Source organism: Vipera berus (assembly GCF_964194415.1).
Source record: "Vipera berus genome assembly, chromosome: 15".
NCBI lineage: Eukaryota > Metazoa > Chordata > Lepidosauria > Squamata > Viperidae > Vipera > Vipera berus.
In genome coordinates, this window is record NC_138218.1 from 11,585,844 (window position 1) to 11,602,385 (window position 16,542).

The following is a 16,542-nucleotide window of genomic DNA, read 5'->3' on the forward strand; positions in this document are numbered from 1 at the left end:
AGTTGAGGTCCACCCATTTTAAAATTACCAAGGTTGAAAAACGTTTTAGTCAATGATGACTTAGCATGTTATACAACATTGTCTAAGTTTTCTTAATCCTCTCCTAAAAAGATCCACTCAGATTCTTTGGCAGTCTAACTGAGTGATTTGCCAATTCCTGCCCTCTCATTTTTTTTAAAAAAATTGATTTATTGGAATATTATATGACTTAAGTACTATAATATAAGTACTATTCGGGAGATAGGGTGGCATATAAGTCCCAAAAATAAAATAAATAAATAATAAATAATATATTATGTTGTTTTGTTTGAGCGGCATCTGTAGGGCGCTGACTAGAGATGATGTAACATTCTATTGTTTACCTGACTTAAAGACTAAGCGGAAAAAGATTTACATCAGCATTAATTATGATTTGCAATGACAGTATTAATAAACATGAGACTGTTTAACTTTTGCATCCAAAGCTAAATATAGTACCGTACAGCATCAACCAAGAGCTGCCGATGACATCAAAAGATTTCTTGCCCAATAAAGCTGAATCCTTAAGAGCAAGGATGGGGATGCGGTCGCTCTTCCTTGTTAGGGTTTGTGCGCGTGAAGAAAAAGAGGGAACAGACCTAGCGCAACAGGCAAAAACAGCAAGAAGAAAAATAGAGGGGGGGGAAGTATGGGGGGGGGAAAAGAGGGAAAAGGGGGAAAAAATAAGAAAGAATAAAAAAGAAAGAATAAAAGAGGAAAAAGAAAACGGAAAAGAAGAAAAAGGAAAAGAATGACAGAATAAAAGGAAAAGGAGGAGGGAAAAGTGAATGAATAAAAGAGGAAAAGAATAAAAGAGGAAAAGAAAAAAAGGTAAAGAACGAAAGAAGAAAAAGAAAGAGGAAAGGAAAATAACCTGATCTGGTTTCCAACGTCCTCCTTCCTTTGCTCCTAACTAATCTGACTCACTTCTAAACTTTCACAAGCCAAACTTCAAAGGTTTCTAAGATCCACTTTGATCTTCCGGAGATCTCCTAGTGGTCTCCCATCCGCGCCTTAAACTTGCTTCCAATCCCTTGGCATCGCGGGCGGGAGGGGGGGGGACCTTGCCCTTCCCAAGCATGGCGAGACCTCCCATGGCATGCCCGGGCCAAAGATGGTTGCGTCTGGGACTCCGCCCCCGCCCCCCCCCCAGCAGCTGCAAATTCTTGTTGCAGCAGCCGCGGGCGGGGCCGAGAGCCTCCAGGTTGGGCCGGAGCGCGGCTGCCCTCGCGGACTTGGCTCGGTGGGCAGGGCCTTGCGCGGGTTTTGCAAAAGCCCCGACTCTCCGCCGGCGCAATGCTCGCCTTCCTAGGCAGGAACATGGTGAGTCCTTTGCAAGGATTGCGCGGGCGCCCGGTTGGAGAAGCGCAGGCTGGCCGGGGGATCCTGAGTGGGCGCTGCTGCTGCTGCTGCTGCGCGGGCGGGGTGGGGATCGCGGGCAGGGAGAGCCCTCCGCCTCCCTCCGGCTTTGGAAACTGATGGGCTCCGTTGACTTTCGCTTTTGCGCTTGAGAGATTGTCCAGCGAGGAAAACAAAATTGTGTTTGTGTTTTTTGGGTTTTTCCTGCTTGGCACCACTGTTCTCTCTGTTTGGGTTGGGTCCCTTTGGATCCTGGCCTTTTTCATTTTCATTTTTTATTTTTTGGAGCGGGGAGGACAAGAGGGGGTCCGTGAGCCTTTGGGTGGGACGGAATATTCTCCTTTGCAAAAGGACGGGCGTCCAATCTTGACTTGTCCACTCCGGAGGAGGAGATTTTTCATTCCACCCCCTTTAAATAAAAGAGGGGAAACGTCTCACTTTGGGGGCTGTTTCCGACAGGGCTTTTGTTGTTGTTGTTGTTGTTGTTCCAGTTATGAATCCAGGAATAAGAAACAGATGGACAAAATAGTTGCTTTTTTATTCAGCAAAAAATAACAAAAAGAATCGCAACAGAAAAAACAGGATCACAATTTTGGCAGCGGTTTGGGAACAAGTAGGGGGGGGGAGAGGCGGCTCTGACTTAGGTTCATTTAGTGAAAGGGGAAGCAAAAATTGAAGGAAGAATTCTGTTTTACAGTTAGTCCTAAAACAGCCCTTCTGATTCAGTGTTTTTGGCATGGATTCCCTGGTAAGATAAATATTTCTATTTAGTTATGTGCTAAGTCTGGTTTTGGCTGCACTCTATCTATCAGTGGAAGCAAATGCCACTGACCTCTCTCGGGTTTAATGCCCTGAAAGTTTGCACTGGCTGGCCTTCCTTTCTCCCTTTAATAATGAGCTGTTTTATTCAATGAACAAAGCGTGAAGGTGGAGCGTGCTTAATTAGCTTCCTCCTTCCACTGGACAGAGTCAGTTTTGGGACCGTTCCGCTCATATTACCGTTCTGCTCATAATAACTTTATTAGCACGACTAGTGCAACCGATGTCTTGCAGAGACGATAGTCCTCAGTTTACGACAGTAATAGGGGCCATGACATTCATCCTTAACCAAGGCACCGCATGACTACAACTGCTTTTATAATTCTTCATGCCACGGCCGTTAGGCAAATGGCTGCATTTGTCAAGCGAATTGTGCAGAGGTTCAGCGAACCCAGCTTTCCTCCATGGACGCTGCTTGTCAGGAGCTGGCTAGGAGGGAAAGTCGTAAATGGAGATCCTGTGACCCCAGGACAGAGCAACCGGCATAAGTACATGTCAGTTGCCAAGTGCTTGAATTTCAATCAATGTACCTAAGTGCCAAGACCAACCGTAAGTCAAGCTTCTCATCACCCACATTTGGAAGGATCACAATTCGAGGAGCTGTGTAGGGCAAGACTTGCAATGGAAAATTTGAAAGCTCAGGGGCTGGTTAGACCCCCACCCACCCACCCCCACCCTAATGGGCCCCCTTTGCAAACTGCAAGAGTTCGATCAGAGGCAGTCCTCGGCTTGCGACCGCAATTGAGCCCAACATTTCTAAGCGAAACATTTATTGAGCAAGCTTTGCCCCGTTTTATGACCTGCCTTGCCCCGGTTGCTAAGTGAGTCACTGCAGGTGTTAAGTTAGTAAACACGGTTGTTAAGTGGATCTGGCTTCTTCCCCCTCGACTTTGCTCATCAGGTCTCAAAAGGGGATCACGTGACCTCGGCACACTGCAACAGTCATGGGTACATGCCAGTTGTCAAGCATCCACCTTTTGGTCACGTGACCATGGGGGGGGATGCTGCAACGGTGTGAAAAACGGTCATAAAGTCACTTTTTTTTTCCAGTGCCTCAATCTGGCACTAAACGGACGGCTGTAAGTCAAGCATTGCCTGTGGAAGCAATCTTGTTGGATTTGATGTGTGTTTAGCTAAAGTAGTTGCGTTCCACAACCCCGTTGACAGGGCCAGGTTCCTGGAAAACTTTTGCAATAGTAATTTTGCTAATTAGGCATTGGAGAGGCACGAAGCGCTAAGAAGCGTCCCGGCCTGAGTTAATGAGGGGTGTGCTTTAAGGAGGATGCTGAAACCGGGATTCTGCTTCCTGAAAATTCGCTTCCCGTGTATGGATTTCGTTTCAGGCATTTTTATTGCCATGCAGGAGGACTCCGACCGATTTCAAGCCCCCCGAATGGTGAGAGCTGCTGGGCATCAAAGCCGTGAGGTGGCGATTTGGGGAGCCAGGCAGCCAACTGGCACGGTTGGTTTCACTGGGTTGCTGCCCTGAGCAGAGGGTCAGACTGGAGGTCCTCAAGGGGACCCTTCCTCCTTTGATAGAGGCTCGCTCTCTATCAAAGGAGATTATTTCTTGCACGGACAAGCAAGGAAGCTGCAGAGCGAGTTGGTGAAAGAAGCACAGGGCAAAATTAACAACAAAAAAACAGTGGAGGAATCACACGCCCAGAGGCTGAACAGTTTTCCCACCGTTTCAAAAATCGTTTGCCGGGGAAAAACTGCAAAGTTGTTCACCGCGTCAGGTTGGCAAACAGAAACAGGTTGAACCTTGCTTTCAAAAATTGCACCTTGATCTGGAGAGAGATCGTAGAAGCAAAACTGGTTGGGTCTGTGGTGGCAAAAAAAAAGAAAAAAAATCTGATTTCCCCCCCCCCCTCCCAATTAAACTAATTTTATTAAATTTTGTGAGGAGGAGCTGGCTTCAAACACTGGCACAGGGTGGCTAGATAGGATTTAAAATGGGGTAGGGTAGTTTTTAATCTTGTTTAAAATTAATCTGTTCAATCTGTTAACAGTTAAACGTGTATAATTTTAATTTTTTTTTCTATTTGCCTTTTTTATAATTCGTAAGCCGTCCAGCTTCACCTTAATAGGGGATATGGGCGGCACAAACATTTAGTAAATAATCAATAAATCATAATACAATAGAATACAAGCCTTGTATTGTAATAAAATTTGATAGTTAGCAAAGAGGCTACCGAGCTCCTAGTTTTGAGCTTGTAGGTACTGTAATTTACTTCCTCAGATGCCTGGGAAGGCTTTGGGTGTTTGTGTGTGCTTGTGTGTGCTTGTGTGATTAGTCAAATTACATAACAGGGCTGGTTGGTGCCAATTTTATTACTACAGGTAGTTCATCTATAAATAAATTAAGGTGGATATTGATTGCATTGCTTTTTTCTAATTGCAACTGTGGATTAATTTTGCTTGTTAATTTCAGTTGGGATTAGGCAGTGACCCCCGTTAGAGAAGGGTGCCTTTAAAACAAAACTTTCGTACCTGTCTTTTAGTTGGCTTTCTCCAGGCTTTGGCTGATCAATTACCAAAGTAAATAATTAGCCGGAAGTAAAATGTATAAGCATCAAAGCGGGATTACTATTATATCAAGAAATCTTTTAAAGGTTGGCTTGTTTTGTTAGGGGATTATTTGGGGGGGCTTTCAGATACGTGGCAGGGAAAAACAGTGTTGGCATGAAGAACAGAGAGAATTGCTTTGTGCCCCCTTTGTGGAGAAATCGTGGTGAGATACAAACTGGACATTTTGGCTTATATCAGCTGGTCGATCTGAAGAATTTGAGAAGAAACCATGATCTGGGTTGAAAACTACAGGCCTTGGGGTGGCATCTGCGTCTTTCCCAGTTCTAAGGGGCTGCCCCAAAGAAGGGGGGTGGGGGGGTCAAGCTGTTCTCCAGAGCACCTGAAGGCTGGACAAGAAGCAACAGATGGAAAGTCATCAAGGGAAGATTCAACCTAGAAATCTCCTGAGAGTGAGAACAATTAATCAGTTGCCTCCAAAAGTTGTGGGTGCTCCATCACTGGAGGTTTTTTAAGAAGAGACTGGACAGCCACTGGAATGGTCTGGGGTCTCTGAGGTCCCTTACCACTCTGTCATTCTGTTAAGACCGTTTGTGTTTTGAAAGGCGAGCAAGTAGCATCTCTTCCTTGCCTGCCCGCTTTTCAGAATCCAAAGTGGAAGTTGGCAGTCTCCCTCAGCCCTCAGGCTGCTCAGGGCGTGAAGCCCAAAGGGTCGCCTACCACGTGATGCGGGAAACGTGAAATTTACCGGAGAGAGAATCTTAGCACCAAAATGATCCTGTTGTTTCTGAATTCTTTTTGCATTTCTACGAGTGCTGACCAGCTTCAGTATTTCTTGACCTGCTCACCTTAACTGCTGAGTATGGATTTTGCAGCACGTTGTCAGACTATTTCATCATCGATAGGTTAGGAAACGTTCGGTGTGTTAAAGGAACAAAACAAACCCTAACCTGAAATGAGAAACAAGAAAAAAAAAGACAAAAATGAGAAACCAGGAAGAAACCAGACCACAAATAAGAAATATATATATATATATACGTATATACAGACTTCTGTCTTCCATACTTTCCTTGTTCCAGGCAAAGCCGTCCACCTGGTTGAAGCCGGTGGCGTTACGGAAGCTGCGAGGTCGCTACTTGACCCACCAGGAGGGCCTGCCCCACCTGCCCGTCCCTCCCCTGCAGCAGACTTTGGATCGGTACCTGTTAATGCTGGAGCCCATCATTAGCGAGGAGGAACTCAGCCACACCAAAGATTTGGTGCGGGATTTTCGGAAGCCAGGCGGCGTCGGAGAGCGGTTGCAGAAAGGGCTGGAGAGAAGAGCTCGGAAGAACGAGAATTGGGTAGGTGGGACCCCGGGCCCTGGGGGGATCCAGGTCAGGGTTGTCCCACAGGTGCTTTTTTCGGGAGGCAACTGAATTTCCTTGATTTTTCCTTGTTTCGCTTCTCATCCAAGAAGCTCCTTTGGCTCAGAGCTGAAGAAGCTTCCAGGATGAGAAGCGAAACGTCTTCAAAGGCAAACGAGAAAGTCCAGTTGCCTCTTGAATAAGCACCTTTGGGGTTTTAGAGATCCTTTCTGATCAGTAACTGTGAGAGGGACCTTGACGTCCTAGTGGACAGTCACCTAAATATGAGCCAGCCGTGTGCGGCGGCATCCCAAAAAGCCAACACAATCCTAGGCTGCATTGTCGGAAGGACAGGATCAAGATCATGTGAAATTCTAGCACTGCTTTGTAAAACCTTAGTAACACCACCAAGCTCAGAGAGCATCCAGGACCACACAGTCCTCCTGCTGCTCTCCTGACATCCCACTCCTAGCGCTGATGATGTTCCCTAGTTGGGTCATGAAACGTCTGCAAGAAAACCACCCAGCTGAGAGGGCACCCAAGGCCTCCCTTGAGCCACAAATATTCTGTCGATACGTCGGTGCTGCCACTCATTGCATGCTCTCCCTTCTCAACCGAGCTTTCAGATTGGTGGCTGAAAACAGCATATCTGGAGTATCGGCTGCCGGTGGTCATCCATTCCAGTCCTGGCGTGGTGCTGCCCAAACAGGATTTTCTGGATCGGCAAGGTCAACTAAGGTGAGCCTCCTTAGTTTTGTGCTTGGACCTCATTGCTGCCCAAGTCCACTTGCAGAGGGGAAAATTGCAGTTTTTCAAGCAGGGCCTTCCAAGGGGTGTGTGGGGGTCCTTGAGATAAGGTTGGCCCCCACCTTGCCGCTTTTTCGGAAGGCCCTGTAACTTTGAGCGGTCAACTAAATGAAGTGTGGGTAAATGGGGGTCTGCCCGCACAGTCTTTCAGTCGCTTGACGGTACAGTGGAAAGCTGCTGCTTGTAGAACCCAGGGCGTTTCGAATCCGGTTCTTCTTTCAGAGTGGAAGGCAACCTCCTCGTAGTATGTATTTTGGATGCCGCTGGTTTGCAAATCATCTAACTGCTGCTAGTATTTTTATCTTTCCTCTCTGGGCTGCCCGATTGAGAACGCCCCCCCCCCAAAAAAGGGCAAGGGGGGTATATTTGACCTTTGCAGAGGAGGGGGGTCACCTTTCCCTCACTAGCCCCCCAGCTCCCTTTCACCTTTCCTCTCCTTCTGGACTGCGTTTAAAAATACCAGCCAATGCAAGGAAAGAGCCAGCGGTGAGGGCATCAAAAAGGAATTTTCCTTCCCCTGCAGCGTTCTTCCCTTCTCTGACAGGCCCGGCTCCAATTGGCAGCAGGGATGGACGCACACACACACACACACACACACACACCCACACACCACCTAGCCGGGCCCTCTCTCCCAGCGAAAGGTCACCCAGACAGCAGGGTGCTGCTTGGGCATGGCTAGAAAAAAACTGAGGGCATTTTTTGCAAACAGGCAGGCATTTTTCTGGGGGAAAGGAGCTCAGCCTCTCGCTTCCAGCCTTTAATCGTTGACTGGGGTTGATGGGAGTGGCAGTTCGAGAGATCCAGAGGTGTCATGTCAAAAAATCTGGAAAAATATTTGGATACCATAGGGATGGATAAAATCTTAATTCACAAGTTAGAATCCTGTCTAGGTTACAAAAAATAAATAAATTACACGGCTTGGAATAGCTCATCTGTTGCAAAAATATCTGGAGCATTGGGCAGGCGGGGGGAAATCTAGTGGTCCAAAGTTCCAAAACTGCATGCAGACTGGGCTTAACTAACAGAATAACAGAGTTGGAAGGGACCCTGCAGGTCTTCTAGCAGGAGACTCCATACAATTCTGGACAAATCCAATCTTTCCTTGAAAACCTCCAGTGTTGGAGCATCCGCAACTACCGGAGGCAAGCTGTTCCCAAATTTTGGGAAACCGCTGTCCTAACGATGATGGTAATCATATTACAGTAGCAGCCTCTTCCTGGGAGCGTTTGTCCCCATTGACCTCTGCGGAGATTTCAGCCAAACAGCCCCGTTCCATTTGGCAGAGAGTCTCAGGCTGTTGTCACATCGGGCAGCTGAGCTGGGTGGCTTCCTCCACCCCAGCCTGAAACCAGAGAGCCCCTCGCCTCCCGCCAAGCCCTCCTGACCTCTTTGCTTGTGACTCCTTCAGGTTTGCAGCCAAGATGATCGAGGGGGCTCTGGACTTCAAGACGATGATTGACAAGTGAGTTGGAAGGCCTTGTTCGGTCTCCGAGGGGCTTAACGTCCTTTGCGTTCATTCCGTGGCAAGGAAGGTCATTAAATGGGGCAAAACTCACTTAGCGGCAGAAATTTTGGGCTCGGTTGTGGTCGTAAGCTGAGGACTGCCGAGAGTTGCTCTGCTATCCCTGTAGACCTTGCAGCTAGTAAGACACGAAAGACGTCTCCCACTCCCCGCTGCCACATGTATGTGATAGCTCAGTTGCTGGAATTTTTATCATCCCTGTCGTGCCCACTGCCTGGCCTGCAGCTCTTCCTCCTGTCTGCCTAGGCCATTCCTGCAGACTCTTAACCCCTGATGAAGAGTCCGGTTTAACCAAAAAATGAAGCCTATTGTTTCCTCTTCCGTGCTTTTCCCCACCCCTTGCAGCTGCCCCAAGCAAACTCTTTTCAAAAGCGTTTCCAAATTCCAGATGTTTGTAGCGTCGACACGATCGTCAGCCATGTCTCACTAGACACCTTGTTTCCTGCTACTCTCTCACCTTTTTTCCCTCAGCGAAACTCTACCTGTGGAATATCTCGGTGGGAAGCCTCTTTGCATGAACCAGTACTACCAGATCCTCTCGTCCTGCCGCATCCCGGGCCCCAAACGCGACTCGGTGGTGAACTATGCCAAAGGGAAGAAATCGCCCACCCACATCACCGTGGTTCACAATTTTCAGGTAGGCAGGTGACCCTTTGAACTTGGTTTTCGTTTCTCGCAGGTGTTTCACGACCCAACTAGGTAACATCATCAGTGCAAGTGGATCTTGCTCCCGGTTTGTGTAGAGCAGCTCTGAGTTTGGTGGTTTGCCTGCAGATTTTTTATGACCCAGCCAGGTAACATCACCCCAGTTTATCCTTTGTTCTTTTATGGTGTTTCATTCTTTTAGTCATCAGACAGATGTTCCTTTATCCGACTGGGAAACAACATCAGTTTGACAGAATGTGGTTCCCTGTTTATATAAGATTAAACAGAGTTTCGACTGGGAAACTGAGCATCCTAGACCAAAAATGAACTCCTGTAAGCCTGACGCTTCAAGGAATCAACCATCAACGGGCACATGGAATAAATCACATCTACCCATCGTTCAAATGAAAAGCCAAAAGAAAACAAAAAAAAGCAAAACTCCACCTTTCCAGCAATCAGTACCCAGATAAGCAGGTTTAATACCAGACCAACCATCAAGCAGTGAACAATACCCCCATCAAAGAACTACCAAGAAGAAAACAACACACGCACACCCCACCACTTATATATAAACAGACAGCAAACACACCACTCCCTGCTAGCACCGATGATGTTACCTAGTTGGGTCACGAAATGACTGCAGGAAAACACTACATGCCTCGGTCGTTAAACAAATGGTTGCAAGTTGAGACCTCCCTGCACTTTCAAAGCAGAACAAGCCTAGCAACAGGAATACAGAGAGGAAAGGATTTGGGGAGATAGCCTTTTTTTGTAACATTCTTCCCCCTGCCCTCCTTAAATAAATAAAATCAAGATACAAATAAGTCGCCTATTTATTTGCCGTTTAACTGTAGTAAATAACAATTTGCCACTTGATCCCTTTGTTTCTCCTTTTTCCCCAGTTCTTTCAGCTGGATGTTTACAGCAGCGACGGGAGCCCCCTGACCACCGATCAGATTTTTATCCAGCTGGAGAAGATTTGGAACACATCCCTTCAAACCAACAAGGAGCCCATCGGGATTTTGACAAGCAACCATCGCAACAGTTGGGCTAAAGCCTACAACAACCTCATCAAAGGTCAACACCCACCCCTTAGTCCCGGGGAGACCCCACATGGGTTACCGTCAATTGCTTGTCATGAACAATCCCTTCCAGCACTGTTGTGCTGTGTGTGTTGGTGTCTTCCCGGCTGATGGAGCGTTTCCTCCCTTTCTAGACAAGACGAACAAGGAATCGGTGCGCACGATTGAAAAGAGCATCTTCACCGTCTGCTTGGACGCCTCGGTTCCTCGGGTCTCAGACGATGTTTATAAGAGCCGAGTGGCTGCCCAGATGTTGCATGGAGGAGGGAGTCGTTGGAATAGTGGAAACCGCTGGTTTGACAAAACCCTCCAGGTAACTCGGCAAGGGTACACCTGCCCCCACCTTGTCTAAAACTTTGGGATGAGTTGTGAGATTTTTGTGGAGACACGGGGAAATTGTGGGTGCTCCATCACTGGAGGCTTTCAAGAAGAGACTGGACAGACCTTTGTCTGGAATGGTGTAGGGCAGGGGTCCCCAACCTTGGCCACTTTATGACTTGTGGACTTCAACTCCCAGCATGGCTGGCTGAGGAATTCTGGGAGTTGAAGTCCACAAGTCATGAAGTGGCCACGGTTGGGGACCTTTGGCGTAGGGTCTCCAGCTTGAGGAGAGGGTTAGATCCTTTATAGCCCTAGGAGTCTATGATTCTAAAAGAGTAAAATATCAAGAAAGAAAGAAAAGCCATGTATTGCAGCAACAGAGCCAACAAACCACGATTCCTTATTTGGGCGCCTGTGCCCAATTTCATCTGGATTTTTCCTTGCAGTTTATCGTGGCGGAAGATGGATCCTGCGGATTGGTGTACGAACACGCTCCGTCTGAGGGCCCCCCCATTGTGGCTCTGCTGGATCACATTGTGGAGTACACGTAAGGCAGCTTGGCTTTGAGACAGCTTTATTTTCTTTCTCCTGGCAACCGATCCAGGAGGGTCTTCGAATAAGCCAGCATGTCTTTGTTGGGAGAGATTCACTCTTCAGTCAATAGTTCCCTGCCTTTTCAACACGTGAATCCCTGATTCTCTTTCTTTAAAAAATCCATTTTCCCCGCTATGTTTCAATTATATCCTTGCTGCTTTTGGTAGAAAGAAGCCAGAGCTTGTAAGATCCCCCATGATCCCATTACCGATGCCAAAGAAACTACGGTTTAATATCACCCCGGAAATCAAGAACGATATTGAAGACGCCAAACAGAATCTCAACATGTGAGTAATTCAGTCGTGGGCGTATGTTGTAAAGGATCCTTCAGGAGCCCTTGTGTGATCCGTTTTCTGTCCTTTTTCTGCAGCATGGTGCAAGATCTGGATATCAAAGTGACCGTATTCCACCAGTTTGGGAAAAATTTCCCCAAGTCAGAGAAGATCAGTCCGGATGCTTTTATTCAAATCGCTTTGCAGTTGGCTTATTACAGGTGAATAGGGAGCTGGGTTCGGTTTTCCCAGGTCTGGTGATCTGAATGGCTTGGATGGATTTATTATGTTATAGAATAACCGGGCTAGAAGGGATCTTGGAGGTCTTCTAGTCCAACCCCTGCTCAGGCAGGAAGCACTATACCATTCCAGACAAATGACTGTTCAATCTCTTCATAAAAGCCTCCAGTGATGGAGCACCCACAACATCTGGAGGCAGGTTGTCCCACTGATTAATAGTTCTGTCAGGAAATTTCTTAGTTCTAGGTTGCTTCTCTCCTTGATTAGTTTCCATCTGTTGCTTCTTTTCCTGCCCTCCTTCTCCTTCTCCTCCTCCTCCTCTTCGCATCTGGTGGGAGTGGTGGATTTCCTTGAACAGCTGGTGGGCCACTGTAAGAACACATCCAAGTCTAATCTAGCAGGGCCCTTCTTATATTCTTAACCAGCTGCCCAAGAGAGCCCGCCAATCTCCCAGCAGATGTCTTCAGAGGTGGCCCACCTCCCTCAAGGCCAAGAGTCCCGGATCCCTGGCCCCTTCCATGAATTGCTCCTTCCCTTTTCGGAAGCCAGTTTTAAGTTATGGTGGGGGAGGCCTACATTTCATATTCCCCGTGTTTGCTTTTGTTTCCTGTTGCATTTTTAGGATGTATGGGGAGCTTTGCTCCACGTACGAGAGCGCCTCGCTCCGCATGTTCCGTCTCGGGAGGACAGACACCATTCGCTCGACCTCCGTGGACGTGCTTAAGTTTGTACAGTCCATGACTGCAAACAACATACAGGTAAGCTACTCAGCATCCATGTGTTCATCCGCTACGCCTGTTTTCTGGAATCCTTGAAGTTCTCAATGGTGAGAACGTCCATTTTTCTAAGCATGGCTAGGTGGGAGAAGAGACCGTCTCTTGCAGATGATAACAGAATAACAGAGTTGGAAGGGACCTTGGAGGTCTTCTAGTCCAACCCCTTCCTGCTCAGGCAGGAGACCTTATACCATTTCAGACAAGTGGCTGCCCAGTCTCTTCTTAAAAACCTCCAGTGTTGGAGCATCCACAGATTCTGGAGGCAGGTTGTTCCACTGGTTAATTGTCCTCACTGTTCAGAAGTTTCTTTAGTTCCAGGTTGCTTCTCTCGTTCATTACTTTCCATCCGTTGCTTCTTTTCCTGCCTTCAGGCGCTTTGAAGAATAGCTTGACTCCCTCTTCTTTGGGGCAACCCCTGAGATACTGGAACATTGGCTACCGTGTCCCCCCTCGTCCTTCTCTTCATTAAACTAGACATACCCAATTCCCGCAACTGTTCATGTTTTAGCCTCCAGCCACCTAATCATCTTTGTTGCTCTTCTCTGCACTCTTTCTAACCATCTGTTGACACACTGGAAGATGTCCTGCACTTGTAATATTTTGCAAATCTCCACCATCTTTCTGAGGGTTGCGTTTTGCGGCTGTTTCTTCCTTAGAATCAGCAGAAGGCAGAATTGTTGAGACGAGCCACCCAAGCACACCGAAGCTATACGGACATGGTGGGTATTATTATTATACATTGTATATAACAGTTACTAATATATGGTTTATTACGTACGACATTATTTATAATTTGCTGTGTTGTTTGATAACTTAATGTGGGGACATTTTGTTGTAGTTCTTGTTACCGTTGCCGTGTTTTCTTGCCCGGTCAGCCAGATGTTCAGGCCAGCTTTCCAAGCAAAACCTCCGCAAAGGAGGTTAATGTCAATTAACCAGGCCAGATTTCCAAGCAAAGCAGGTTAATGTCAATCTTGAAAGCCTGAAAGTCTCTTTCCCCTCCTCCCCTTTTCACCTTCCGAAAAGCTGGGGCGCTCTTTTCTTCCCCCATTTCCTTCTGTGGGCTGAGAGACCTTTTCTCTCCTTGTTGTCCGGTCTGCGGCTCTTCCCGAGGCCGTCCCCACAGACCCACGACATCAAAACCTTGATCGGTCTGGAACTTAACTCTTATTGGGCACTGATGGCGTTCCCTAGTGGCGATAATGATGCGTCTGCAAGAAAACTCCCAAGCTCAGAGAGCACCAAGGGACCCCTCCCTTGCCCTCACAGTGTCCCTTTCAGTGGCAGACCCCTGAGCAGCGATGACGTTCCCTTGCGGGCTCCTCTCTCTTTCCCGTAGGCCATAAGGGGAAACGCGATTGATCGTCATCTTTTGGGCCTGAAGCTTCAAGCGATCGAGGATCTGGTGAGCATTCCTGAGCTCTTCATGGACACCGCCTACGCTGTGGCCATGCACTTCAACCTCTCCACCAGCCAGGTGAGCTGGTGTTGCCGTGGATCGGGCCCTTGGGGGTTGGGTCTTTCGGCGTTATCGGGTGCTTACGCACGGCCTCCAAGCCATCCCTCGTGGTGGGTTTTTGGAAGTTTGCAGATGCTCCTTGTCTTATGACCATAATGGAGCTTGCCCATCATGGTTTTAAGTGGTGATGGTCGTACATGGGGTCACCGGCTTGAGGGGGTGGGAGAGAAGGACTCCCAATTTAAATCATCCGTGTTTCTTTATTTACTTTTAATTTTGTATCCTGCCTTTATTATTTTTACAAATAACTTGAGGCAGCAGGCCTATCCAACACACTTCCTCCTCCCATTTCCCCACTACAACAGCCCTGTGAGGTGGGTTGGGCTGAGAGGGATTGACCCAGTTACTCAGCCGGCTTTCGTGCTCAAGGCGGAACTAGCACTCGCCGTCTCCTAGTGATTGGCCCAGGATCATCCAGTTGACTTTCATGCCTAAGTTGGGACTTGAACTCACCATCTCCTGGTTTCTAGCCTTTAACCACTAGACCAAATTGTCCTCCCGGCAGGTTCCCGCCAAGACAGACTGTGTGATGTGTTTTGGCCCGGTGGTGCCAGACGGCTACGGCGTTTGCTACAACCCCATGGAGGAGCACATCAACTTTGCCGTCTCAGCCTTCAACAGCTGCAGCGAAACCAACGCTGCCCGGATGGCCCATTACTTGGAACAGGCCTTGCTGGACATGCGGCTTCTGCTCCAGTCCGCCCCCAAGTCCAGACTTTAAGAGGGGGAAGCCCTGGAGAGGCGAACTACCTGCTCAACTGTCATCTGGGTGGGCTTTATCCTGACCCTGGACTCCCTGAAGGACAAAAGGCTTTCTGTTGTTGCGCCGAGTTTGCGGGAGGGAAATGAACTCCACCACTCAACAGGGGAGATCATCCGTCTGTGCCTTTAAGAGCAGGGAGAATGGGGAGGGGGCTCCTGAACTGAAGGGAATCTTGGTTGGATGCTGGGTTGAAAGAGGTGGTCTTGGTTCAAAGCCTCCTGAGAATTTGAGCCCGGGATTTTGCACAATGTTTGTTCTCCGCGTGAATATACAAGTCAGTTTCACAGCCTCCGTCAGTATGATGGGTTTCATGACAGAGCCATTTTATTGTCCGATGATAAAAGTTTGCTTCCCCTTCTTCCTTCTTCTTCTCCATCATTATCATCCTTTCTCCTCCTTCTCCATCATTATACCTTTTTGTTGACTTGCTCACAACCCTTGTCACACGCAGGGTCCAATTTGGGCCTCATGCAAGTCCTAGTTAACCCATCCACCTTGCTGGGTTACCTGGACCAATGGCGGATTCTTTGATCTGACAAAACTGGTCCAGAGTTGTCTTGCTAGAGTTGATGTCGTACTGAGGAGCATTTGAAAATGCCAATATTGTGTTTTAAGTTTCTAGGATGGGGGAAAACCAAGATGCAGCTACTTTTCTTTTTTTCTTTCTTTTCCTTTCTTCCTTACATTCCTTTCCTTTCTTCCTTCTTCCGTGTCTCCTTCCTTCCTTCCCTGCTGTGCTACCAACACAGCTCGGTGGCTAACGTGTCGTAAGAGAATTCAGAGTGCCAAATTAAGATTTGGGTGATGACTTCCTTCCAGAAGGATGAGGGAAATACTCCCCACAGGCAGCATTTGCCAGGATGTTCATGAGATCCGGCGACTTGATGGAAGCGCATTAACCGAAACTCTTCAGTCACAGAAGTGCCTTGTATTGCCTGCTCCCAGGGATAAAATGTAGTGGTTTACAAGTTGTAAGTTGATAGGTTAGCTTTAAAGTTTTTAACGTGCTGTACATTGAAAGAAAAATGTGGTGGGTAATTTTGAATACAGCTTTTAGAACAGTGTTTCTCAACCTTAGCAGCTGTAAGATAGGTGGACTTCAATTCCCAGAATTACCCAGGGGAATTCTGGGAGTTGAAATCCATCTATCTTACAGCTGCCAAGGTTGAGAAACAACGCTTTAGAATGTTTTTTTTAATAAATATGTAAAAGTAATGAGAATTAGAGACAGGACAAGGATGATCCCATCCTTTGTTTGTGCCACATTCGTACAACATAAGCTTGCCAGGTTCAGCCTTGTTTTGAGTACTAGCAACCGTTCCTGTTGTCTGAATTCAACCTGTCAGGTTCGTCTTTGATTTTTGGCGTTTCCGTGCTCAGCATATGGGTTAATTCGGGCACTCCTGAAATAGGAAGAATCCCAGGAGCCCCAAATATGGTGCCAGCTAAGAATTCTGGGAAATGTTTTTTTTAAAAAAAATACTCCTGAAAAATCCTATGGAAGCTGGTCAAGCAAGTTTTAAGGTCTTAAAGCAGCCAAAATGTTGCCTGTCCTAATATTCTCCTAATGCAACAGAGATTTTGCACTGTTTAGCGAAGAATTGCCAAATTCTTGCTTGTTTGGTTTTGTAGCACTTTGGCCCAATGCTTGTGATTGGACTGTAAATTGTATGACGCGGATTTTTGGCAAGATGTCTTGCTCTGAAAAAGGCAGAGGCATGGAGCTATATAATAAACATATCCCAATTAAAAGACGGGAAAAGAACGTTGTTCAGATCTTTCTTTCCTGAGTGAATGCAGTCCTCGGCTTACGTGGATGCTGCAAAGTGCAAGCCCCTTTTTTCAGTCCCGTTGTAGATTTGAACCGTCACTAAACTGTTTTAAGTCAGGGACTGCCTGTACTGTCTTTGTAAAAAAAAAAGTCACTTGT

General features: G+C 47.3%; 1 protein-coding gene across 4 annotated transcripts; it reads left to right on the forward strand.

Annotated features, from left to right (window-relative positions):
- Positions 1 to 363: 363 nt before the first annotated feature.
- Positions 364 to 16,457, forward strand: CRAT (carnitine O-acetyltransferase). 4 transcript variants are annotated; one of them, XM_081339915.1, is made up of 14 exons: positions 364 to 1,341; positions 5,805 to 6,068; positions 6,691 to 6,809; positions 8,287 to 8,340; positions 8,872 to 9,037; positions 9,948 to 10,122; positions 10,262 to 10,440; positions 10,895 to 10,995; positions 11,210 to 11,329; positions 11,413 to 11,535; positions 12,177 to 12,312; positions 12,987 to 13,049; positions 13,670 to 13,807; positions 14,355 to 16,457. In XM_081339915.1, the coding sequence occupies exons 1-14, from the start codon at positions 1,315 to 1,317 to the stop codon at positions 14,568 to 14,570; spliced, it is 1,881 nt and encodes a 626-aa protein (XP_081196041.1). In that variant the 5' UTR covers positions 364 to 1,314; the 3' UTR covers positions 14,571 to 16,457. The 4 variants fall into 4 exon arrangements, with proteins under 4 accessions (XP_081196041.1, XP_081196040.1, XP_081196042.1 ...); XM_081339914.1 differs by lacking the exon at positions 364 to 1,341 and having other exon boundaries at positions 5,576 to 6,068; XM_081339916.1 differs by lacking the exon at positions 364 to 1,341 and having other exon boundaries at positions 5,576 to 6,068; positions 13,670 to 13,735.
- The last annotated feature ends 85 nt before the right edge of the window (positions 16,458 to 16,542 follow it).